We start from the raw sequence: 25,215 nt of genomic DNA on the forward strand, positions 1-25,215 counted from the left end.
CTGCCATTCCTAGATGTTGCAGTAGAGTGAACAGCCAATGGGGAACTTCAAACCAGCGTCTACAGGAAAACGCCACAAACGGATCAAATATCGAACAGAAGCAGTCATCCCAACATCCACAAATGAAGCTGCACTAGATCATCATTTCTATGAGCCACTACACACTGCAGCATGGAGGAACTACACAGAGCTGAGGAAAATCACCTTACAGTGTATTCAAAAAGAACGAGTACCCAATGAACACAGTCCGCCAATTTCTCAGCAACAAACCAAACAAGCAGACAAAACACATCCAGAAATCCTTGCCACTTTCCCCTACATCAAAGCCATCTCGGAAGTGACTGCCAGACTACTCAGACCTCTTGGCATCATGGTAGCCTACAAACCCACCAACACACTAAAACAGCAGCTAATCAATTTGGAAGACCCTAAACAGACAACTAGCAAAACTAATAACATTTACAAAATATCAAGTAAGAACTGTAACAAACACACAATGGACAAACAGATAGAAAACTACCCACCAGGATACATGAACACCACAAAAAGACATGACCCACTCTCACTAGTATCCTTACATACAGATGAGGAAGGACATCACTTAGACAAGCCATCCTAGGACAAGCCAAACAGCAACATGCATGAACATTCCTAGAAGCATGCCATTCCAACCAGAACTCGATCAACAAACACCTTGACTTGGATCCCATTTACTGAGAAAAAGAACAGGAAATGACATCACCAACCCAAGGAAACCCAAACATAAATAGAAAGCAGGCCATACCACCAGTGCTTCATCGGAGGCTCTCCGATGATGTCACCTAGTATGGTGACGAAACCTGAAAACGAAACTTCCAGCTCAGCGAACAAACGTACATCAGAACCTCAACCTGAGCTACAAATCTTCTCAAAACTCACTAGTACCTGCAGTCACTTTTGCAGTTACCTATCTATTCCCTTCCCTATATATAGCCCTGCCATTATCTTCCTCCCAGCTTATGCAGCAGACCAACTCATGGTGCCATAAAGTTTCTCCAAAAGTATCCAAAACAGAATCTCTGTTAGAAAGTGGGGACTTCTGAACCACCTGCCTTCCTCTACTCTGCCTGGTGGTCAATCATGCCTTTTTTGTCTGTTCAGTTTTCACTTATGGCATGACCACCTCTTTGAATGTGCCATCCACAACAGGTTCAGCATTGCGGATGCTCTGTAGTGAATTTACCCACAGCTCCAGCCGTGGGCGGCACGGTGGCACAGTGGTTAGCACTGCTGCCTCACAGCGCCTGTAGACCCGGGTTCAATTCCCGACTCAGGCGACTGACTGTGTGGAGTTTGCACGTTCTCCCCGTGTCTGCGTGGGTTTCCTCCGGGTGCTCCGGTTTCCTCCCACAGTCACAAAGATGTGCGGGTCAGGTGAATTGGCTATGCTAAATTGCCCGTAGTGGTAGGTAAGGGGTAAATATAGGGGTATGGGTGGGTTGCGCTTCGGCGGGTCGGTGTGGACTTGTTGGGCCGAAGGGCCTGTTTCCACACTAAGTCTAATAAATAAAATAAATTCTAATAAAATGCAGCTGGACACACTTTCTTCACACATTGCCACCAGACAAATGAGCATTTTAAAATAATTAGAATTTGATCAATAAATGTGCATTTTATATACTTCAAAATCTTTTGCTTATTGAAAAAGAATTCTGATTCTCTTAAACTTGTATTTTCTTCTCCCATTGCTCTTTAGAATGAGTTTGCTACTGGGAGACTGTTCTAGAAGTACCAATCACAAATTGATTTCACTTTCGTCTGACCAAATTCATATGCTAGTTTAGCATCGCGTACGGTCTCAAATCACTGTTGAACCCAAATCTGTCCTCAAAGTTTGCACATAGTAATATAATTTTACTGAGCAGCTACATCAATAAAAAATATCAACTAAACAAAAACTTGATTTTACTGTCCAAACTTTAATTGCTGTGAAAATTCCTTTTGCTCCTTATGTAATTCCTTTGCTCTGTTTTTGAAAAGTTCAGCTTTTTCATTATTTTTAGGTGTACCCTCTCCTAATTTGTACATTCGACTTGTATTTGCACATGCCCAGATATGCCCTAGATCACATGCTTTGAGAGAATATTTTAGGGCCTTGCCCATATCCTTGGTCACTCCTGGTGCTCCCTGGATGTAGATGGTACTTAGATTGAAACAGCTGGGTGCAAAATTTCCATTGCAGGCTTTGGTGTAGTAATCTCTGGCTTTCACAGAGTCTGGTTTCGTATCGAATACTTGTCCATCATGAGCTAACAATGCAGCGTTATGGCAAGCATCAACTGACTTCTTACCATCTTTTTCACATGATTTAACAAAGCATTCGTAGGCAGTCTTCAGATTTTGTTGTAATCCACCTGAGGTAAAGACAACATTCAGATTTATTCTGAAGATATGTCACTGTTCATAACTACATAGAAAAACAGGAGTGATGTTTTAGCCAATTCCCCACTAATGATAGTGAGGCAGTGGTTGTATACATTATTCTTTTGTCAGATTAAGTGTTAATAGGACTTCAGCAAAATGGGATTAAGTTTTGTTTTATTTCAAATTGAAGTGTGAAAAGCATAATGCCTGTGTACTAATTCTGCAGTTATGTTTCATCTTGATCTATCAGCAACTTCAGTCATAATACATTAATCAAAAGGTATGTTACTGGTGCAGATTGTAATTTAAAATTACAATGATTGGTGGTACAGTATTTTTCTTAAGTGTATGTTTTTTTAAATGGCATGGGTACCAATATTGAACAGACTTGGTGGCAACAATGAACATCAAGCTAATAGGAATCAATGAATGCTCAATTTGGTCCCCATATCAGCGCAGGAATGTGTTTTCGTGACTGAGGCTGCAGTTTTACAGCATTGCGGTCAAATGTAACCCAGCTGTTCACAATATACATTACCAATTTGGATGAGGAATTGAATGCAAAATCTCCAAATCTGTGGATGACACTAAGCTGAGTGGCAAGGCGTGCTGTGAGGAGGATGCTAAAAGGCTGCAGGATGACTTGGACAGGCTGGTTGAGTGGCCAAATACAATATAATGTGGATAAATGTGAGGTTATCCACTTTGGTGGCAAAAACAGAAAGGCAGATTATCGTAATGGTTACACCTGAAACATTGACGTCTGCAACTCCTGATGCTGTCTGGCTTGCTGTGTTCTTCCATCCTGCTGCCTGTCTATTATCTGAATGGTGGCAGTTTAGGAAAAGATGACGTGTCACGAGACCTGGGTGTCATGATGAAACAGTTACTTAAGGTTGACATTCAGGTGCAGCAGGTGGTAAAGAAAGCTAATGGTTTGCTAGCCTTCGTAGCAAGAGGATGAGTGTAGCAGTAGAGATGTCATCCTGCAGTTACACAGGGCCTTGGTGAGGCCACACCCTGAGTGCTATGTGCAGTTTTGGTTTCCTAGTCTGAGGAAGGATTCTTGCTATTGAGCGAGTTTGGCAAAGGTACACCAGCCTGATTCCCGAAATGGCAGGACCGATGTATAAAGAAAGACTGAATCAACTGGGCTTGTTTCCATTGGAATTTAGAAGAATGAGGTGGGGGGGGGGGGGGGGGGGGGGGGGGAAGATCTCAGAAACATATCATATCCTGATGGCACTGGAGAAGCTAGATGCGGAAGAGTATTCCTGATGTTGGGAAAGTCCAGAAGTAGGCATCACAGTCTGCGAATAAGGGGTAAGCCATTCAAGACTCAGTTGAGGAAGAATTTCTTCACTCAAGAGTTGTAAGCCTGTGGAATTCTCTCCCACAGAAAGGTGTTGGTACCAGTTTGTTACATATATTCAAGAGGGAGCTGGACATGGTCTTTGGGGCTAAATGGATCAAATGGGGTATGGGGAGAAAGTAGGAATTGGACACTAAATTTGTATGATCAGCCATGATCACATTAAATGGTGTGATGTAAAATATACGTTGTTAGTTTTACACTACTTAGTAAGTAATATTACTATTTAGCATACTTCTGAACAAAGCGTGACTGTAGCTGTCTACTTCAGTGAGCTTTTCACATTTTTAAAAGAAAACTCAGTGTTATAGAGCTCTAGCAAGCTATCATCTGATTTCCAATGACTAAAGGTAACTGTACTCTCAACTCCTGTACATATTTTAGAAATCTCCTCTGTAATTGATAGACTGTCAACAATGCTGATGCAAGTAAGCATATCAAAGTAGAAATGGAAGGGCGAAAAAAGACACACTGTACCTTTTCCAACTATATAATAAGAGCCAAGTTTATAGCAGCTTTCTCCGTGCTGGTTTTCCTCACAGTTGTGTTTCAATACCTGAGCAGTTGCTTCATAATTTTTTTTAATCCCTTCCAAGTAATCAGCAAGCCTTTGACACCCTGACAAAAAGTGTTAAACTTTATGAAAAAAGTATCACAAGAAGTCTTTGTTAATTTTAAAAAAAACATACATATACTCCAACTGTTCTGCTAAGCAATCTTAACAGATTTACTTAAAATGTTTTCAATTAAAAATGGTTAAATAATGTGATATACTGTGATAACCACAAGTAGATTTACTTATTGTAAAACCATTGAAAAATAAGAATCAATTTTAAACAGTCCTCAACTCAGAACATGCACTTCATCTCATTTTGTACTAGTTTTGAGAAAGTGACCTCAGTGTTATTTTTTTCCAATTAGGTTTGTTTTCATCAAATCACTCTACCTGTGTAACATGGAAATTTAAGAAAAAAAATTCAATTGTGTAACAGTCAATAGCCAATTGGGAGTATACCTCTGGCAGCTGGTTGATTTAAATTTGCCATCAGAAACTCTCAAGTCTAATGGGGGTTTGAAAACTCATCTCAAGAAATGGGTCTGGCTACATTTTGAGGCATAAATGCCACCCAAATTATTTTATAGTTATATACTTCAGAGACTTTGTGAAAACAGTTGAAGAAAAAGATTGCACACAATCATGCTTGGTTTACTTGTACCATGACAATACAATGGACATAAGAAGAAGAGTGGGTCAAACAGCCTTTCAGCCTGTTCCCCACTCATTAAGTGGAAAGATAAACTCAGTTTTTTTTAAACTGAGAGAAATTTAACTTTAAGTGCAAGTGAGGGAAAACATGACAGAACAAGCTCACACACTATTTTTAGCAAGGAAAACAGAAATTACTGGACAAGCTCAGAAGGTCTGGCAGCATCTGTGGAGAGAAATCAGAGTTAATGTTTCACATCAAGTGACCCATTAGTTCTGAGGAAGGGTCACTCGACCCAAAATATCACCTCTATTTTCTCTTCACAGATGGTGCCAGACCTGCTAAGCTTTTCCAGCAATTTCTACTTTTGTTTCTGATTTACAGCATCTGTAGATCTTTCAGTTTTTATTTAGTACCACATTATTTTAAGATTTGAATTTAGACCTAGGCATTGCACACACAATCAAGGCAAAGCATATCTATCACGTGGAATAAGCTTAGAGAGGTGCACACACAAAACATTTCCCATTTTAAATCCATACACTTGTAAATTCCAAAGTCCACACATTCTTAATTCAAATTGCCAATGTAAATCTCGTATTGCAATTGCATTCAGGAGTGACTCGGCAGCACCACCACTGTGTATTAGTGTATGTACAATATGAGGAATTTACATTAACAATTTTATTCTTCATTAGAAATTTCATGTCGTACTTGTAAGGAGCTCACGTGACCTGCACATCAACGAAAGTTTCAAAATAATTGATTGGAAAAAAATGAAGCCATTTAACTTGACTACATATAGTCCATGCCTTGTACTTGTCGAAAATAAGAACTAAAAGCAACACTTTTAAAGAGTCAAGACATGACAATGCTGTTCCTTTTTAAAAAAAGAACACGCCACTTGTCTTGAAAAATAGTGGAAGTAGAATCAAAAGTAAGTCGCAAAGAAGATTTGCATACTATTTTAACAGGGCTATGAGACAAGAACTTTTACATAAGTGCTATAGGTAGGATGAGTCAATTGGTCTCCTCCAGTGCTAAATAATCTTACAAATTATCAAATACAGTTTTAGAAGCGGCTGATTTAATTCATTACCTTCCGGATCTTTCTCTCTGTAACACTGGTAAGTGTATTCGATGCCTAAATTATCCAGAAACTCTCTCACTTCTGCTTCATTCTGGAAATTGATAAGTCCAGCCATCGCTCATTAGTCCAGCAGCGCCTTAACTGCCCCCTCGCTTTAACTCCAAGATCAATTACCAACACAGGTAAAGCCGCCACTTTACCAGCTCAATGCTGTACGACCTAGCAATGAAAACCGGAAATCATTCATTCACTGACAGTGCATCAACAAACCACTCCGTTCCGCCGTACCTTGTCCAACTCTCTCCATTTACCGACATCTGTCTCTGGGCATCACCGTCAAACCTCAGCGACCAGGGCAAAGGGGACCGCCAATAGCGGCGACCCAATCTGATTGACAACTAATCCAACCAATAGCTCGAACGGATGACCTGGAACGGTGAATGAAGAACAGCGGAGGATAGCCAATGGGTTTGTAGGGATTGATAAGGCGGGGTTAAATGTTGTCCTGTCAGCCCTGGAAGTGTTTCCGGGTGGTGATAGGGTCTGGAATTATTTGCATGGCGTATATATAAACAAAATAAACATACAATTCTTGCTGTTGTTTAGAGAAATCTGAAAGAAAACAACACATACTTTCGGCAGTTAGGTTGCGAAAATGACCCGCTCTTCGTAAGGTGCACGCCTAGTGTGAATAAATCTTTGTCGGGTTGTTGTTTTCTTCCAGTCATGTTCAAGTTTTCATTCCTTCGGAAGCTGCCTTAGTCTCGCGGCCGCCGCTTGTCGCCATGGTAAGAGAACGACGTGATGTTTAAGTTTAACGATTTTCGGAATTTTTGAACGTTGCTGCTCGTGACCCGACACCACCCTCAGTCTGGATTAGCTCAGCTCCCTGACAGATGCTTTGATCGGCTTTTTAAAATTTGATGCCTGAAGCGGCTGGGCCACCATGCCAATCGATTCGAAGATCTGTTAGTCAGAAAGGATGTTAGTTTCGTGAAACAATGAATTGAGGACAGTTCACTTGGATAATTAATTATTTTGGTACTCATTTTGTTCAGTATTAAAATTATTTTCACAACGCGCACACTCAATTCATTATGTGTGTATCATACATACCTTCCAATTTGCATCTCAGTTTTTCCTTTGGTACTTCAGAAATACATGCGAAAATGAATTTAATTGAATCCACTGTCCGTGTGAAATGGTGAGTTAATTTACAACTTTCACTGAATTGGAGTAAAAGTGTCCAAATTACAGCAACAAATACTATTGTAATCCATTCATAGGCCTGTTTGATTCTTGTGATTAAGCTTTTTCTAGTATTGTACTTAAAACATCACTGTTCATCGGTTTTGTACAATTGTTAATATTCGACATGTTAAACTGCTTTCGCATTATAATTATGAAATCAAAGCCATTTTGTGAATGTGTCAATCATGTAGCTGGCAATAGCAACAGGATATCTTGCAAAATAGTCAACGGTTATGATCGTCTTGCTTATTTCACAGAATTGTTACAGCTGACAAGGAAGCCATTTGGTCCGTAGTATTACTTCTGAATTAGCGTTTCATTGAGTGCCATTCTCCTAGCCTCTTATGCGTAACTCTACACATTCTTCCTTTTCAATTACCAGTCTAAGTCCCTCTTGAATACCTCGATTGAACTTGCTTCCACCAGACCAACAGGGCAGTACCTTCTCAGCCACTCGCTAATGATTTTGTTTCTCCTACCACTTCCTTTTGCTTCTTTGGTACTTGCATTAAATTTGTGACCTTTGTGTTGGCCCTTTCAATAGTGGGGAACAGTTTTGCCCCATTCTGCCCAGACTCCTGATGATATGTAGCTAAAACAGATCTCCTCTCCAAGAAATTTCACCAACACTGTGATATATAATTATTTCACATTAATGTATTAGATGGTAAAATGTACAGGAGGATGTGAAAGGGTACTTTCTGGCCTTACGGTCTTTTTTTGTTTCCAATTTGGTTCAGTGTGCTTTTGATGGGAAAGGATGTAGAAATTGTGGAAAAGGAAATGGTAGTAAGTAGATAACATCAGATTGAATTTTGAAATCTGGACGTTTGAACAAGAATTTTACAATTTATAACTTTTCAACTGTGATCAATTTTCTTGTATTAGGATTGAAGAGCTTATTGTGTGCATAAATGTTGAACAGATTCTATATAAATTGGAGTTTGGAAGAATTAGATGAGCCTATTGGAAAAATAACATCTTGAGGGAACTTAACAAGATGGAAACAAGAGGATGTCTCCTCGTCTGAATGTCACTAAAACCAGGGGATAAAATTTAAGAGCAAGAGTTCTCACTTTTTAAGACTGCAATGAGATTTGTTTTCTGAGAGTTGAACATCTGGATCTCTTTTCTCAAGGGAAGCTGGATCTTTAAATTTAATTAATGTCTGAGTTTGATGTTTTTGAGGAGGCAAGGGAATCGCTGTTTGTGAGGTGCAAGCGAGAGAGGAAAAGTTGAGCTGCCTTAAATGGCCAAATAGCTTACTCCTTGTCAAAGCAAGTTATTACATATATGTGTACACTTCTGACATTCAAGTTAGCAGTATTTTAAGCAATTTGAAATGTCTAAATTTAGATAATGGGAAATTGTCCAATGGGGGTGTAAGGGAAGTACTACGTTGACATTTGTTCACAGTGCTAAGGTGACCTTTTCAAAATGCAGTTTGTGCTCTCACTCCTGCTAAATATAGGGTGTGAATTGGCTCCCAATGCGAAACTGATTCTGGAGCCAGCCAAAACTGTAATTTTCAGAGAAGCTCACTCCACCTTTAATGTCCTAACTCTGGATTCAAGCCATATTTAGACTATTATTGCAAAGTCAGTATATATTTGTTTTATTTCACCTTTTTTTAGCCACAAACTGAATTGGACTAGCTATCTCAATACTGTGGCATCCAAAAGCTAGGAATCCTGTTGTGGGTAATTCTCCTTTTGGGCTTCCAAAGTCTGTCTACCATCTACAAGAAGCAAGTTGGAAGTGTGATGGAATACTCCAGGTTCTTTAGGCAGCACCTTCCAAGCCCTTGACTATTATTACACAGAGGGACAGTGCACAGCAACATCATCAGCTGCAAGTTCTCCTCTAAGCCACTCACCATCTTGATATGGAATATATTACTGTTTCTTCAGTGTTGGGTCAAAATACTGTTGTCCCAATACCAAATGGATTGCTGTGGTTCAAAAAGACAATTCACTACCATCTTCTCAAGGGCATCTGGCAATAGGCATTAAATGTTGGCCCAGCCAGTGTAGTCTGAGTTCTTTAAAGTAGTTTCTGAAAACACACTGCATAACATGTCAATGGGTTACATCCTAGATCTATTTTTCCTTTTTAGAATACTTGAAATACTAAGGATCTGAAATGGTTGTTTCATCAGGGCAATTGCACATGTTGCTGTCAGCACTTCATACCATAGAGCATGGTAGTATTCATTATAATTCAGTTTTCATTTTAGGATGAACATCTTTTTAAAAAATATCAATGGTACAAGTTTTAAAAAAAAAATACAAAAGAATTGTGGATACTAGAAATCAGAAACAAAATCACATTGCTGGAAAATCTCAGCAGGTGTGGTAGCATTTGTGGAGAGAAATCAGAGTTAATGTTTCAGGTTTAATGACCCTTCAGAAGCATTCTGAAGAAGTGTCACTGGACCCAAAATATTAACTCTGATTTCTCTCTAATAGTATAAATATTGCTTTGAGTTTGACAGCGTTAGTGTGAGTGTTAATCATTTGAGAAAGATTGGTTCAGACAGCAAATACTAATATCTGCACATGTGCAATTACTAAACCTATCAGAATAAGTTGTGTCATTTATTCACATTTAAGTGTTAAAAATGGGCTTAATTGTAAGTAGACAAGTCTTTATTTACTGCTGATCAGCCTCTTTCACATTGAAAAGTAGTAAGTAATTACAAGTAGCCTAATTTCTTCAAATTTTAATTATTGGAGACTTGTTGAAATAAGCTTTACTTTTGCAGTTTTCTCTACCTATTGAATGAATTGGATAAATGCTGTATTCTAATAATTTTGCATTAAATAATTCTCTCACTTGGAATTTTTTGCTCACTAACTTTCACTGAAATTGTTATTGAATTCTATATCTTAGAATTCAATACCAAATTCAGTGAAAGTTAGTGAGAGAAAAATTTCCACTAACTTTCACTGAAATTGGTTTTGAATTCTAGGATATGGAAGACTTCAAATTACTATCTTGCAATGAATTGTACCAGAGTTTTAGTAGTATTTTATGTTCCTGTTTAATGTGTAGCTCCATAATATTTTTACCGCAATGGCACTGCACAATAGTATAATTGTTTTGGAATGTACGCAGAAACTTTTCTTCACATTTTAATTGCATTTATAAAATTGAAGGGTGAACAATGAATATGAAAACTTGCCAATATTGCTTTCGAATTACTGGCTCTTTTATTTTATAAATCCTGATTTTTTTTTTAATGACTACCAGCTACCAACCTGCAGCCAGTTTTAATGTGTTCAGTGCAGCTAGTTCGACAAGAAGCATATATCTGTAGGATTCTGAAGTGTTTGTAATGTGTTATTTAACTTTCCGGGAAGATCATATTGCTGAAATCTTAGAGGAAGGTGGTTCATCAGAAGGAGTAATTACAAGGCAGTAATTTATTGTAAAGGTTCTATTATCAAATGAAATGGGAGCCTCAATGGATGTTAATATTGTATGGGACTATGAATGCTTTGGAAGTGTCATATTATATTTTTATTGTTGGAGTGAGGAGAGGGATTAAAATTCACAGTCCTAAATGTTGTAGTTTCTGAAGAGTTTTGTTGTAAGATTTTACAAATAGATGTACTGATTTTATACATAAATCAAAAAATTTTCTAATTGATTTTCTTTCTTTTCTATCAACAGGAAGATTTCTCTCCCCTTTCATTAACTGATATATGCTTAGATTTCTTGAGGGTGAACTTGGATACATTTTGTAGGGAGAGGACAGATGGCTCATTCTGTCTCAAGGAAGCTGTGGTGTTTCCACAAGAACTGGCAGATCGTCTGCTGCAAAAAATGTCATTGAATGGTAAGACAAAATGTCAGTTTATTTTATTTCTAAATATCAACTTTAAAAATTCTCAGCTGTAGACTATCTGGCTATGCTGATATTTCAAATTGAGAAATAAATTTCAGCTTTCTCACTCCTTGAGTATGTTGGCATTTCACTCAGTTGATTTTAAACTAGCAATGGCTTGTGTGTAATAACACCAAGATAAACCTAGTCAAACTTAAGACATGTAGCATAATATTAACATACTTGCATTACCCTCTGAGACAACCTGTGGGCACCCTGGGTTAGAGTTAAAGGATGTTTGCACAGAGCTCTGAAAATAAATGGATGGTGATTTAATTGGAATTCAGTAATAATTGATGCCACTGTGGCTTGATAAATGTTTCATCAGGAATAAGCCATTTTTATTTTTCCTTTTGTAAGCACACCAGCTGGAGCTCAGGTGAGAGCCTAGTTTTATGGTCAATGCATAAATTAGCTTCTAGATGTAGACTTTATCTATTGCTTTTAATTTTAGATAATTATTTAGTTATTCTCTCGCCCTGTTACGCCCTTTATTGTTCATGTGAATTTTGTTTTTTAATTATTCTCAAAGGTAAAATATCAAAAGTGAAATATTAAAAAACAGTCTTATATGTTGTACCATCGTTTTAAAAATATTCTGAGTTTAGATTAGTACACCAGATAATGATATGCATTGCAAAAGTAAAGGGACTGTATTTTGCTGGGGAGAGTAATGCTGTGAGGGATGTGGAAAATGTTCTTACTAATCCTGTTTAACAAAACCATTTAGCGTGATGATTTAAAACTGCGCTTTCTTCAACTGTTGTTATTCAAGAAAGTTGGAGAGGACAAAGGAAACCAAAAATAAATGAATCTGATACCAGTTTTCAGAAAATGTTGGAATGTATTATTAAGAGATCTTAACTCATTTAAGAAATTTGACTATTATTGGAGAGTCAACATAGACTTACAAAAGGAAATCATGTTTGATTAATTGGGTTTTGAGCATGTGAATAGTGAGCCAGTAGAGATAGTGCACTTGGACCTCCAAAAGACCATCAATAAGGTGTCACATTAAACAAGAGAATGGCTAGTGCAGTTGGAATAATATATTAGTATCAATTGAATACAGGATGTGGCTGAAATGGTGTACAGAGGAAACTTGATTATCTGAATGAGATAGGCTGGCACTATTTTGTTCTGATAATTTGATTATTCGGTTAATTGATTCAATGCCTCTCCTCTAGGGATTGGAGTTTTCTGAAGTTCCTTTTTGCTTGCTCTGCCTGCCTTACTCCCCCTCTCTGTCTCAGTGTTTCTTTCTGAGCAGACACACTCTTGTGTGTAAGGGTCCTGCAGCATATCATTACCCCCCCCCAGCCCCAACACACACACACACACCTGTTCATTGAGATTGACACAGCCAGCACTTGCTAGGTCCACTCCCTATTCAGGAGACTAGACAGCAACACACTGCATGTGAGACCCCAACCTCCCCTGTCCGACCCAGCTCCTCCCCCCCCCCCCCAACCCAACCCAGGGCAATTGTCAAATGTGTTGTGTGGTATCAGCTCATGTGATGACAAGGGCTGGTGTGTGGGGTCTAGGTAAAGACATGGGAGATGATTCCTGAAGCTCAAGAATTGTTGAACTTGATATTGATTGAGTGAAGTGCCTGTAAAGTGCACCTTCATCTGGAAGTTGTGTTTGTGGTTTTGGATGGTGAGGAGGGAGGAAGTAAACAGGCAGGTGTTACATGTTCTGTGATTGCATGGGATGGTATCATACGGTCATGTTGGGAGTGAAGGATGTGGACCAGGGTGTCCTGGGGGGAAATGGTGCTTGCAGAAGACTGCTGGGAGGGAATGTGTATAAGAATTTGAATGCTCGTGGAATGCTAGGTGAGGATAAGGAGGACCCTATCACTATTGTGGGACAGAAGAGGGCTGAAGAGTGGGAGATGGATTGGACCTGGCTGATGGTCCTCTCAGCTAGGTGCTATGAAATCCTTAGTTGTGGGAGGAGGTTTTGGAGGTTCCCTTTATTGAAGTTGGCATCATCAGAACATGGAGGAACTAGGAGAATGGAATAGAATCGTTGCAGGAATCAGGGTGTAAGGCTATATAGTCCAGGGAACTATGGGAGTTGTAGCAGATATGAGACCAGCCTATCCCCAGAAATGAATGCAGATGTCAAGGAAGGGAAGCGAAAAGAGCGATGATGGTGAGGGCGGGTTGGAATTTGGAAGTGAAATCGATGAACTTTAATGATATGGCGAAAGAGTTGGGGGTGGAGATTGGAGTAGGACTAGAACAAGGAATGTTCCATGCATTCCACAAAGTGACAGACATAATTGTGCAGCTATGAATATCCGCATGGGCCTAATGTTTGACCGGAAGAAAGTGAAAGGAGTTTTTAAAGAAGTTGTTCTGAGTGAGGTTGAGCTCGGCCAGATAGTGGTGAATGGGGATGGTTCAGGCACTTTTTTCTTCGCTGGAAGAAGTGGAGATTCCTGAGACCTTGCTGATGGGGATGAGAATGTAAAGAAGCTCTGTCCTGAGTGCTCGATCTGTTTGAAGTCTACAGGAGTAAAGTTCTGTTTTCACAGTTAGGATACTCCATGTTATGTGACATTATCACTGTGCTAAGTGGGATAATGCCACACAACCCAATGGAGCGTAACCTAAGTGTGAAGGTGAAACTTAACCACTGTACACTTTTATGGGAGTTATGTCTGTGTGGCAGGCAGATTGGTGAGGATGTGGTCAAGTATGTTTTTGTATGGAGTTATGTCCTTCACCAACAACTGCAGATTTTTGTTTAAGACTCTGCTGATTTGGTCTAGGGTTCCACTGAGCCACTTCTGGTGATGGACATTGAAATCCTCTATGCAGAGATAGTCTGTAGACTTGTCAACCTCAATGCTTCCTCAAACTGGTGTTCAACATGGATATCTTATTGTAGTCTCAGAATGAGGAAGTTTTGTAGCCCTCGTACAGAGTTTTAGTGATCACATTCAAAGTATGGTGCTGAAAAAGCACAGTCGGTCAGGCAGTATCCAAGGAACAGGAGAGTTGATGTTTCAGGCATAAGCCCTTCATCAGGAATACGGCCTAGTATATAGTGCGCAGTTCTGGTCTCTGTTTTATGATAGCATTCTTACTTGCCTTAGATATATGGTTACTGGGTGAAAGGTGAAGTTTATTAGCCTGAATACTTTGAAGTTAAGAAAAATAAAAGATGTTCTCACTGAAGCAGTAAGGGTCTGAAGGGGCTCAACAGGGCAGACAGTGAGAGGTTATTTTCCTTTGTTTTGGAAACCTGGGAACATCATTTGGGATTGGGATGTGGCGAGATCTGTTCACTCAGGATTGTAAATCTTTGAAATTCTCAGCCCATGGGGATTGTGGATCGTGAGTAGTTGTATATGTTTAAAGCTGAATTGGACAGATTATTTTTTGATGGCTCTCTGGAGTGAAAGAATATGGAAAGTAGCTGAGGTAGATGATTGACAAGGATAGTATTGATTGTTAGAGTAGGGTCAAGGATAAAAGGGATTTTGCTTTTTCATTTTTTTTCTTCCTGTTCTTAAAAGTATTGATGGCAGGTGTTGTGAAGAATGCAGATGGCGATATTGCAGAGTATTATCTAAAAGAAGAATAACTGCATAATTCCATGATTCAGAGGAACCTAAGTAGTCCTAATACATGAATCGCAACAAGTTAGGTACACGAGCAATTAAGACTAATAGAATGTTATCCTTTATTAGGGGAGGAACTGTGCAGAAAGTAAGGGTGTTATGCAGGGCATTTGTGAAATCCATCTCAAATACTGTGGTTTGGTCTTATTTGAGGGTGGATGCAAGTATGTTGGAGATGCTTCAGTGGAAGTTTGCTGGATTGATACCTAAAGAAGTGGGTTGCCTTGTGAGGATAAGTTGGCAGGCTGGGATTGTTACCTCTGTAGATTAGAAGAGTGAAGGGTGACTTAATTGAAGTGCATAAATTTGTCTTGATGTGGAAAAGGTTTCCTCAGCAAGAATCGAGAACCAGGGGATACTGTTTCCAAAATTAAGAGTACCCCTTTTAGGTGCAAGGTAAACTTCATTTTTTCTGAAGCCTGTGAGACTTTGTTGGTCTGTTTCTCAGAAAGTACTGGAGATGGGTAGTTGAATATCTTTAAGGTTGAGCAAAGTAGTTTGTTTCAGGCAATTAGAACCAAAGGTTACCTGGAGCACATGGGAATGTTGTAGTCTAAACACAAACATATCAGCCATGATTTTATTGAATTATAGAGCAGGCTTGAAGACTGACTTCTGCTGTTTAATTTTTATGTTCATTTGTACCAGGAAATACTGGATAAGGTTTCATGTAAGAGATGTGAATTTCCACAATGCAGTTAGTTGCAGCGATAATTTGCTTCTCTAGTTGCTTGACATATTGAAGTTTGACTTGTGAAGATGTGCATGCTTATCATTAGTTAAGTGCTTGTACTGTTTTTTTTTCTTTCCTCAACCCCTTCTAAGTTGCCTACACGTCAGAATAGTTGGATGGGATGTGATGGTTTTAATATTGTTGGGAACAGGTAAAAAGAATGTGTGAAGACTGGTTTAGAGGAAAAAGGCATTTGGGCATGAGCTTGATGGCAGTTCAGAACAACTGTTTCTGTCAATCAATTAACGACCAATCAATGTATTTTTTTCTCTCTGGAGATATTTATATCCTCCAATCCCACCTGAGTTTTTAAAAAAAACCATTGAAGACCTAAATTTCTCCTCTGAATTCATGTAAAATGCATGTAATCTGCAAAGAAATACAAATCAGTGAAGATCTGTTCTATTTCTGTGTAAAATCAGCTGCTTAACCTTGTTTTAAAACTGTAAAATCTCACCAGGAAACTTATGCTGAAGTCATCATGGTTCATTTTTGGTGCTTATTCTGAGCACTTGATAAGGATAGATTGCAAATGGTTAAATCATTCACAGATGATTGTGTGGACCTATGTGCTCTGATCAAGATAACTGTTAATCAGAAATGATCAGTGCTTCTTTATACCAATTAACGTACACTTGAAAGTATTGTTTATCAATCCTTCATTTGTTAAATCTATTGTTTTAGCTGAACTTTCACGACAGCAAATTAATAATGGAGCACCATTGAGAGAAATAGTAATGTCAGTGAGGAATGGCGTACGAAAGCTTCTTCCAGTCTCATACAGTACATATGACAGACCTTAAATTTTTTTCTAAAAAATCATCTTTTGGATTTGCTGGAAGTGTCTTCGAAGTCAGATAGTTCCTTTGTGTTCAATTATGAAATACTGTCTTAAAGTGAAATTGAGTACCCTAATATTGCTGTCAGGAAATTGTATCTGCAGCAATAAACTACTCAGAATTCGCATTTGTATTGCCTATTTTACTCATTAGCTAACCTTTGTGAGAAATGGAAAATTTTATAACAATGTAGCAAAGGACACTCATTTGAGGCAGGGATTTTCCAATAATGTTCAATTACCTGTCCTGGATTCCATCAACGTTCCCTTTCTACATTGAACAAAAACCCTTTCAGTTTACTGATGACTGCCTCTCTTTCTTTTTATATTCCCATAACAGGTGTGCTTAATGAAAAGACTGTGGGTATCTTCCGCAGGAATGATCTGCTGCGCTTGAAACGTGCTTGTATTCGAAATGCTAAACTATCAGCAGTTGCATTCAGGAAAGCATTCTGTCATCACAAGCTTATTGATCTGGATGCTTCTGGTGTAAATGCAGACATCACGATAACTGACATTGTAAATGCACTGGTCACAAACAAATGGAATCAACAGTACCTGCAGTGTCTTATGTTGAATTCGTTAACATTATCTCTGGAAGACCCGTATGAGCGATGCTTCAGCCAGTTAACTGGCCTGCGTGTTTTAAGTGTGACCAACGTTCTCTTCTATAATGAGGATCTTAGAGATGTTGCCTCTCTTCCAAGGTTAGAAAGTTTAGATATTTCAAATACTTCTGTTACAGACATCACATCACTTCTGACCTGTAAAGATAGGCTAAAATCCTTGACCATGCACCACCTGAAATGTCTGAAGATGACAACTACACAGATTTTGGAAATTATTAAGGAACTGGCACTGCTGCAACATCTAGACATTTCTGATGATAAGCAGTTTACCTCTGACATCGCACTTCGTTTGCTAGAACTGCCCGGCATACTACCTAATCTCCGATCCTTGGATATTTCTGGCAGGAAGCACATCACCGATAAAGCTGTTCAGGCATTTGTCCAGCATCGGCCTACAATGCAATTCATGGGCTTACTGGCAACTGATGCTGGGTATTCTGACTTTCTTTCTGGAGAAGGGAGCTTAAAGGTTGGTTTTCCTTAATTTTTTTTATTAGTAATGACTTTGTCTCCACACTTGGTTCTGGTGGTTAAACTGTGATTTACAAGGTTTTTTAATTCAAATGTTTTTGCAGAATATTTTGAAAAAATCTTTGGAGTATCCATTGAAGTTGAGAGGAATGTAAGGTGATCTTATTAAAACAAAAAGTTCCGAAGACAACTTTTCCTGTTGGATTCTGAAATAACGTTTTCCCCTTGTGAGGAAGTGTAGAACCAGAGGACGTAGTTTATAAATCTGTGAGGGAGAGAAACAAGTTTTTTTTTTCAATGACCAGTAGTTGGGGTATGGAATGCACTGTCTGGAAAAGTGGTGGAAGCAGGCTCAATTGAGTCATTCAAGAAGGCTTTGAATGATTTGGATAGTGCTGGAATATGGGGCAAGGCAGGAGATTAGAACCAGTATGCAGGCATGATGGGCAGAATGGCCTCTTTCTGCACTGTTGCAATTTTGTGGTGCAAAGGAGAGCAAAATTTGCAGTGTTTTTTTTTAGGTGATTGACCTTCCATGTCTACATATTTAACATCAGCTGATTGCACATCCGTAACCTTTTATAGAATATGGAACATTACAGCGCATTACGGCCCTTTGTCCCTTGATTTTGCAGCAACTTGTGAAACCAATCAAAAGCCCATCCAGCCTAAACTATTCAATTTACATCGATTTATGTTTATCCAAAGACCATTTAATGCCCTGAAAGTTGGCGAGTCTACTACAGTTGCAGACAGAGCATTACACACCCCTACTACTGAGTAAAGAAACTGCCTCTGACATTTTGTCCTATATCTATCGCCCCTCAATTTAAAGCTATGTCCCCTTGTGCTGGCCATCACCATCTGAGGAAAAAGGCTCTCATTGTCTACCCGATTTAACCCTCTAATTATCTTTTGTCTCAACTAAAGCACCTCTCCACCTCCTTCTGTCTAACAAAAACAGCCTCCAGTCCATCAGCCTTTGTTTGAAGACCTTTCCTTCATATCAAGCAATATCCTAGTAAATCTCCTCTGAACCCCTTCCAAAGCTACCACATCCTTCCTATAATGTGGTGACCAGAACCGCATGCAATACACTCAAATGCGGCCGCACCAGAGTTTCGTACAGTTGTAACATGACCTCATGGCTCCAAAACTCAATCTTGCTACCAATAAAAGCCGAAACAGCATATGCCTTCTTAACAATCCTATCTATCTGGGTGGAAACTTTCATGGACACCGAGGTCTCTCTGCCCATCTACACTATGAAGAATCTTACCATTAGCGCTGTACTCTTTATTCCTGTTGCTCCTTCCAAAGTAAATTACCTCACACTTTTCCGCATTAAACTCAATTTGTCACGTCTCAGCCCAGCTCTGCAGCTTATCTATGACACTCAGTAAACTGCAACATCCTTCGGCACTATTCACAACTCCATCTTAGTGTCATTGGTAAATTTACTAACCCATCCTTCTACACCCTCATCCAGGTTATTTATAAAAATGCCAAACCGCAATGGACCCAAAACAGATCCTTGCAGTATACCACTCGTAACCGAACTCCAGGATGAACATCTCCCATCAATCACCACATTCTCTTCTTTCAGCTAGCCAATTTCTGATCCAAACTGCCAAATCACCCTTAATGCCTTGCCTCCCTATTTTGTGCAATAGCCTGCCATGCGGAACCTTATCAAATGCCTTACTGAAATCCATATACACCACATCACCCTCATCCACCTGTCTGGTCATCTTCTCAAAGAATTCAATAAGGTTGTGTTCAATAAAACAGTGTTGACTATCCCTAATCAACTTATTTCCTTTCTTGATGATAAATCCTATTTCTTATAACCTTTTCCAACACTTTACCCACAACCGAAGTAAGGCTCACTGGCCTGTAATTACCAGGGTTGTCTCTACTCCCCTTCTTGAACAAGGGGACAACATTTGCTATACTCTAGACTTCTGGCACTATTCCTGTAGGCAATGACAACATAAATATCAAAGCCAAAGGCTCTACAATCTCCTCTCTAGCTTTCCAGAGAATCCTGGGATAAATCCCATCCAGCCTCGGGGATTTATCTATTTTCACACTTTCCAGAATTGCTAACACCTCCTCTTCATGAACTTTCACTCCGTCTAGTCTAATAGCCTGTATCTCCGTATTGTCCTTGACAATAGTACTTTTCCTATTTCCTCTGACTCCACACACCGCTTCCCACTACTGTCCTTGATTGGTCCTAATCCTACTCTCGTCATTCTTTTATTCCTAATTTATACCTACATAAAGCTTTACGTTTTTCCTTGATTCTGCCTGTCAATGATTTTTTTCATGCCCCCTCCTGGCTTCTCTCCACTCTCTCTTTAGGTCCTTCCTGGCTAACTTGTAACTCTCAAGCGTCCTAACATAAGCCGCCTTCTTCTTGAAGAGAGATTCAACTTCCTCAGTGAACCACAGCTCCTGTGCTCCTGTGCTCAACAACTTCTTCCCTGCCTGACTGGTACTACTTAACAGGGATATGCAGTAGCTGTTCCTTGAATAAGCTCCACATTTCAAGTGTGCCCATCTCCTGCAGTTTCCTTCTCCATCCTATGCATCCTAAATCTTACCTAATTGCATCATAATTACCTTTTCCCCCAGCTGTAACTCTTACCCTGCGGTATATACCTATCCCTCTCCATCACTAAAGTAGACATAACTGAATTGTGGTCACTATGACTAAAGTGCTCACCTACCTCCAAATCTAACACCGGGGGGTTCATATCCAGTTCCAAATCTGATATGGCCTAGCCCCTTGTTGGCCTGTTTACATATTGTCAGGAAACCCTCTGCACATATTGGACAAAAACTGACCCATCTAAAGTACTTTAACTATAGTACTTTCAGTCAATATTTGGAAACTTAAAGTTCCCCCATAACAACTACCCTGTTACACTTGCTCCTATCCAGAATCATCTTCGCTATCCTTTCCTCTACATCTCTGGAACTATTCGGAGGCCAACAGGGTGACCTCCTTTCCTGTTTCTAACCTGAGCAATACTACTTCAGTAGATGTGTCCTCAAACATCCTTTCTGCCACGTAATACTGTCATTGACTAACAATGCCACACCTATCCCTCTTTTAACACCTTCCTTGTTCTTACTGAAGCATCTAAATCCTGGAACCTGCAACTACCATTCCTGTACCTGTTCTGTCCATGTCTTCGAAATGTCCACAACGTCGATGCTGCAAGTTCACCCACCTTACTCTGGATGCTCCTGGCATTGAAGTAGACACACTCCAAGCCACCTTCCGGCTTGCCTGTGCGCTATTGTGACCTTTCTTAAATGATATTTCTGACCTCTATTACACTCAACTTCCTCTGGAGCTACAATTTTTAGGTTCCCAACCCCCTGCTGAGTTAATTTAAACCCAAATCCCCTGGATCTTGGTATCACTGTGACTCAATTGTAGAGCATCCTGTTTGTAGAGGTCCCACCTACCCCAGAATGAGCGCCAATTATCCAGGTATTCAAAATCCGCCCTCCTGCACCATCTTTGTAGCCAAGTGTTCAACTCCTCTCTCTCCTTCTTCCTCGCCTTGCTAGCACATGGCATGGGTAACAAACCAGAAATAACAACTGTTTGTTCTAGCTCTAAGCTTCCACCCTAGCTCCCTGAATGTCTGCCTGAAATCCCTATCCCTTTTCCTACCTATGTCATTGGTGCTTATGTGGATCAGGACTCGGGGCTGTCCCCCGTCCCACTTAAGGATCCTGAAAACATGATCCGAGACATCACAAATCCTGGCACCTGGGAGGCAACACACCAACCATGAGTCTTTCGCGTTTTCCCCTAACTATGGAGTCCCCAATCACTAATGCTCTGGTCCTCTTATTGCTCCTGCCCCTTCCCTTCTCAACAAGGACTGACTCTGCCAGAGACCTGAACCCCATGACTTACTCCTGGTAAGTCCCTCCCCCCACCCCCCACCCCAACAGTATCCAAAACAGTATTCTTGTGGTTGAGGGGAACAGCCAAAGAGGATCCCTGCACTGCCTGCCAGTTCTCCTTCCATCCCCTGTCATTCACCTGCCTTTTTCTTGTACTGAGGTGAGACAACCTCCCTGTAACTCTTCTCAATAACCCCTTCTATCCCTGAACAATCCGAAGTTCATCCAGCTCTCGCTGCAGTTCCGCTAACATGGTTTTCGAGGAACTGAAGTTGGGTGCACTTCCCGTAGAGAAAGTCAGCAGGGACATTAGTGGTGACACTTACCTCCCACATTCTGCTGGACAAACATCCAACTGCCCTAACTGCCATTCCCACTATTCTATAATTCTCAAAGAGACAACTGAAAAATAAAATAAGTTAGTCACTTTACCAATCCAGTGCACAGAAGCACCAGTGTGAGTGGGTAACACTACCTTTTTAGTCGTGCTTTGGGTAAAGCAGCCACTCAAATGTATTACTTTACCTACCAAGCAGCCCTCTGGTCCTCACTCCTGCTGTAAAAATGCTATGTTCCCTATCAGTTGGTTTCTTAGCATTGGTAGGTACTAATGGTGATTTTTCACATTCTCTTCCTAAAGGCAGGTTTGAACTCTAACACCAGTATGACAGGGAGACAGGTCTCTATTCCACCAGAGCTGAAACTGGAATCAAATCCTGTTGCCAGCAATGTTATCCATTTCAGCCACCTGTGCTCAAGGAAGATTTAATTGTTGTGGTAACATTACACTTTTTTTTTTAATGGAACAAAAGTAAATGATCCAATTTCATTCCACCATATGACTCACTAGCAATCTCACCTACTCATACCATTTGCCAGTGGCATGTGTTGAAGGGTTTAAAAGCTGATCCTTAACCTGCTTGGCCTTGTTATGAACACATCTTCACTGGCCAATAAGCCCTGGAGGATGGTTTGAATGTGGAGCTTCTGGCTCAGATGCATTTGGTTCTCTGATATTGCAGCAATGTGATTTCCCTGAGATTTGAAATCACTGCAAGCTTTTAGCAAGATATTCTGGCTCCAAAGTGTTCTCATTCTTGCTTCCTGCCTTCATGAAAATAAAATAGTCTTGAGTGCTGAGGAATTGAACAATTTTCATTTTTAGAGGCTGCATTGAGTCCATGTTTTGAGTGGATTGATACATTGGTAAATATTCCAGTATAGTATCGAAATGAAATCTTACTTTTAATGTGCTTTTGCTGCAAAGCATGAATTTTTCCCTATGATGTGAAACTTTATTTTTGTGGCCTTTTGAGTAAAATCATGTTAACAGTTCCATATGTGTGATGCGAGGAATGTAGGCTATGGATTCCACAGTCTGGTACATCGTGTTAAAAGCATATTTCTTCAGTTGTTTGAGTACAGCAATATTGCAATCAGTCCATTCTTGCAAACCTCTCAAATGTGCCCAGATGTGATTTCATTACTAGGTCACATTGCTTCACACACTCAGGATTATGTAGCATTATGCTGACATTCAATTTAAAATTTAAGGTTTCAGGTTGGTGCATTTGTGTACTGAAAGCTATATAAATTCATATAAAGGTTATGCTCTTTACAGACAAAACATACACACACAAACTGTGTCTAAAGCAAAAAGGTGACAACCCATTCTTTGGTTAATTTCTTGGGGCAATCCGAATTACCTGGTTTTGTTTAAAATTTAAATAATTCTTGGCAGTTAAGTCAGCCATTAACTGGGTCATTCTTCGTTGGCGGTACCTTTTTTAAATCTGAGCCCAATTGCCAACTGATCAGCATTCTCCTCTCACGTAGTATAAACATTATTTTCCCTTTGCCTTTGAATCTGAGTGAAAATGAAATGCTTTGACAAAATTCATTTTTTAGAAATATTAATGTTTTTGTGGTTTTCCCATCCAAGACACACATTATTAATATTAAGATCATTGTATGTAAGTGGAAAAATGAACTTCTAATGTTTCCCTTAGTGTGTTAACTGGATATTTGGCATGCAAGCATATTTTAGTACATATGGGCATTGCTAAATACTTAAGTATATGCTTATTTATTATTAGCAGAAACAGTTGCTATTTATGTACTAGAAAGTCTTTGCAATTAAGATCATTATTGGATTTGAAGCTCCACTTGGGTCAAAAAATACTTCATAGATAAAATAAATTCATTTTAACCTGTGTATGATCAGGAAGGAGGATAGAATTGGGCATAGATTTGGATGACGACAACAGTACGTTCAAGGGCTTAGACTTGAAGATCCTTTTTTATAGGTTGATTTGATGAGCAAAATAATATTCTTCAAAAAATTCTGCAAAAGTATATATTTTCTCAAAGCTTTTGTTTTAAATTAGATTTTTGAAAGTTAAGCTTTTTAATAAGGGTGGTTCATGCATTTGGACAGATGACATAACAATGTTTAAAATCCATACTTTGTGATTAAATTGACCAACCTTTTAAAGGTTGTAGTGAGTAGTGTAACTTTGACTTTAACTGATAAGTCTCAACTTTTGCTGTGTTAATGGGGAGCAGGTTTGAATGGCAAATTCCTTACTTGTTTGTGCTCCTATTTCTTGTGTTTAAATCATTTATCTTTCAGCATTTCCTTTGAAGTTTTTTTTTCCATTCTATGCAGCTGTTATGCTAACCCTCTGTATTAATATGGAGAGAATGAGCTCCAGTATGATTGCTGTTACTGTAGAATTTAAACATGGTTGGGGAAGAAAGAAGTTATTTCATAAATTTATTTTTGATCTTTTACAACTTTTTTTATCCTTGTTATTAAATGTGAAAGGTATCAGGAGAAGCAAATGAAGTACAGATTTCTGAAGCTCTTCGTCGATACAGTGAAAGAGCCTTTTTTGTAAGAGAAGCATTATTTCATCTTTTCAGTCTGACACACAGTATGGAAAAACCACAGCCGGAACTACTGAAGGTAAAGTTTATATTTAAATCAACTCTTGATACTGAAATTTTTCCTATAGGTGAATGATACCTGTTTAAATGACCTGGAAGCCAATCATTAATTATCTTTGTACTTTTGTGATATAATTGAAAGATATTATACTGTGATGATTCCTCATCACTAAGAGTAATGATGCAGTTCATGTGACAAAAATGGTAGAAAAGTTGCATTTCATATGTTTCTGAGAAAATTCTTGTATCGTCCTGTGGTTCAAAATCAATATTTACGAGCCATTGTTGTGCCAATAGCAAAGTAAAATTCATTTCTACCAGATTTGTGGCGGTCATTTGCCATTGACTGTGTATATGTAGTTTCCTTTGCTGGAAAATGCTTTACATTGTTAATGGGCCACATTTTTCAAGTGGAAAAATAAATCTCTACCTTTAAAAGCAAAATATAAAATTGGCATTACTTAATGCTAATCAGTATGATTGATTCTCTCCATGTTCACGGTAAACCAACATTCCAAGCCCTGATTAATAAAAACAAGGTTTTAAGCATATGATTCTGGAATGCAGACAACACCAGAAAGGGTAATTTTAAAAAAAAATTGATTGGCCAGCTGCTGACCGTCAATGATCTTATTGGACAGGATATTTATTGCCATTACAGATGTCTATATATCCTCCTATGTAATCTACTGGTATCAGTTGAGCTTATAACCCCTCTGAACAACACTGTTGGAAATGAAATTTGGAAGGCAAGGTACTGTAAAAGTATTCCAAACAGGAAATTGCACATTGCTTTTGGGGGAGGGAGT

General features: G+C 39.2%; 2 protein-coding genes across 3 annotated transcripts in view; one reads left to right on the top strand and one right to left on the bottom strand.

Moving 5' to 3' along the window:
- Positions 1 to 1,938: 1,938 nt before the first annotated feature.
- On the bottom strand, positions 1,939 to 6,403 carry LOC132819102 (cytochrome c oxidase assembly factor 7). Its single transcript, XM_060830473.1, has 3 exons — positions 6,083 to 6,403; positions 4,253 to 4,393; positions 1,939 to 2,393 (listed from the first exon to the last, which is right to left on the bottom strand). The coding sequence occupies exons 1-3, from the start codon at positions 6,186 to 6,188 to the stop codon at positions 1,945 to 1,947; spliced, it is 696 nt and encodes a 231-aa protein (XP_060686456.1). The 5' UTR covers positions 6,189 to 6,403; the 3' UTR covers positions 1,939 to 1,944.
- Positions 6,404 to 6,612: 209 nt separating this feature from the next.
- The window catches only part of zyg11 (zyg-11 family member, cell cycle regulator), a 67,741-nt gene continuing 49,138 nt past the window's right edge, over positions 6,613 to 25,215 (top strand). The window contains exons 1-4 of one of the 2 annotated variants that reach the window (XM_060829834.1): positions 6,613 to 6,861; positions 11,000 to 11,165; positions 16,765 to 17,522; positions 24,285 to 24,425. In XM_060829834.1, coding sequence (XP_060685817.1) covers positions 6,859 to 6,861; positions 11,000 to 11,165; positions 16,765 to 17,522; positions 24,285 to 24,425 — 1,068 coding nt within the window. In that variant the 5' untranslated portion in view covers positions 6,613 to 6,858. Of the gene's footprint in view, positions 6,862 to 7,249; positions 7,278 to 10,999; positions 11,166 to 16,764; positions 17,523 to 24,284; positions 24,426 to 25,215 lie in introns of those variants that run through there. The other variant, XM_060829835.1, reaches the window with a different exon arrangement.

This window comes from Hemiscyllium ocellatum, chromosome 9, assembly GCF_020745735.1.
Source record: "Hemiscyllium ocellatum isolate sHemOce1 chromosome 9, sHemOce1.pat.X.cur, whole genome shotgun sequence".
Lineage (NCBI taxonomy): Eukaryota > Metazoa > Chordata > Chondrichthyes > Orectolobiformes > Hemiscylliidae > Hemiscyllium > Hemiscyllium ocellatum.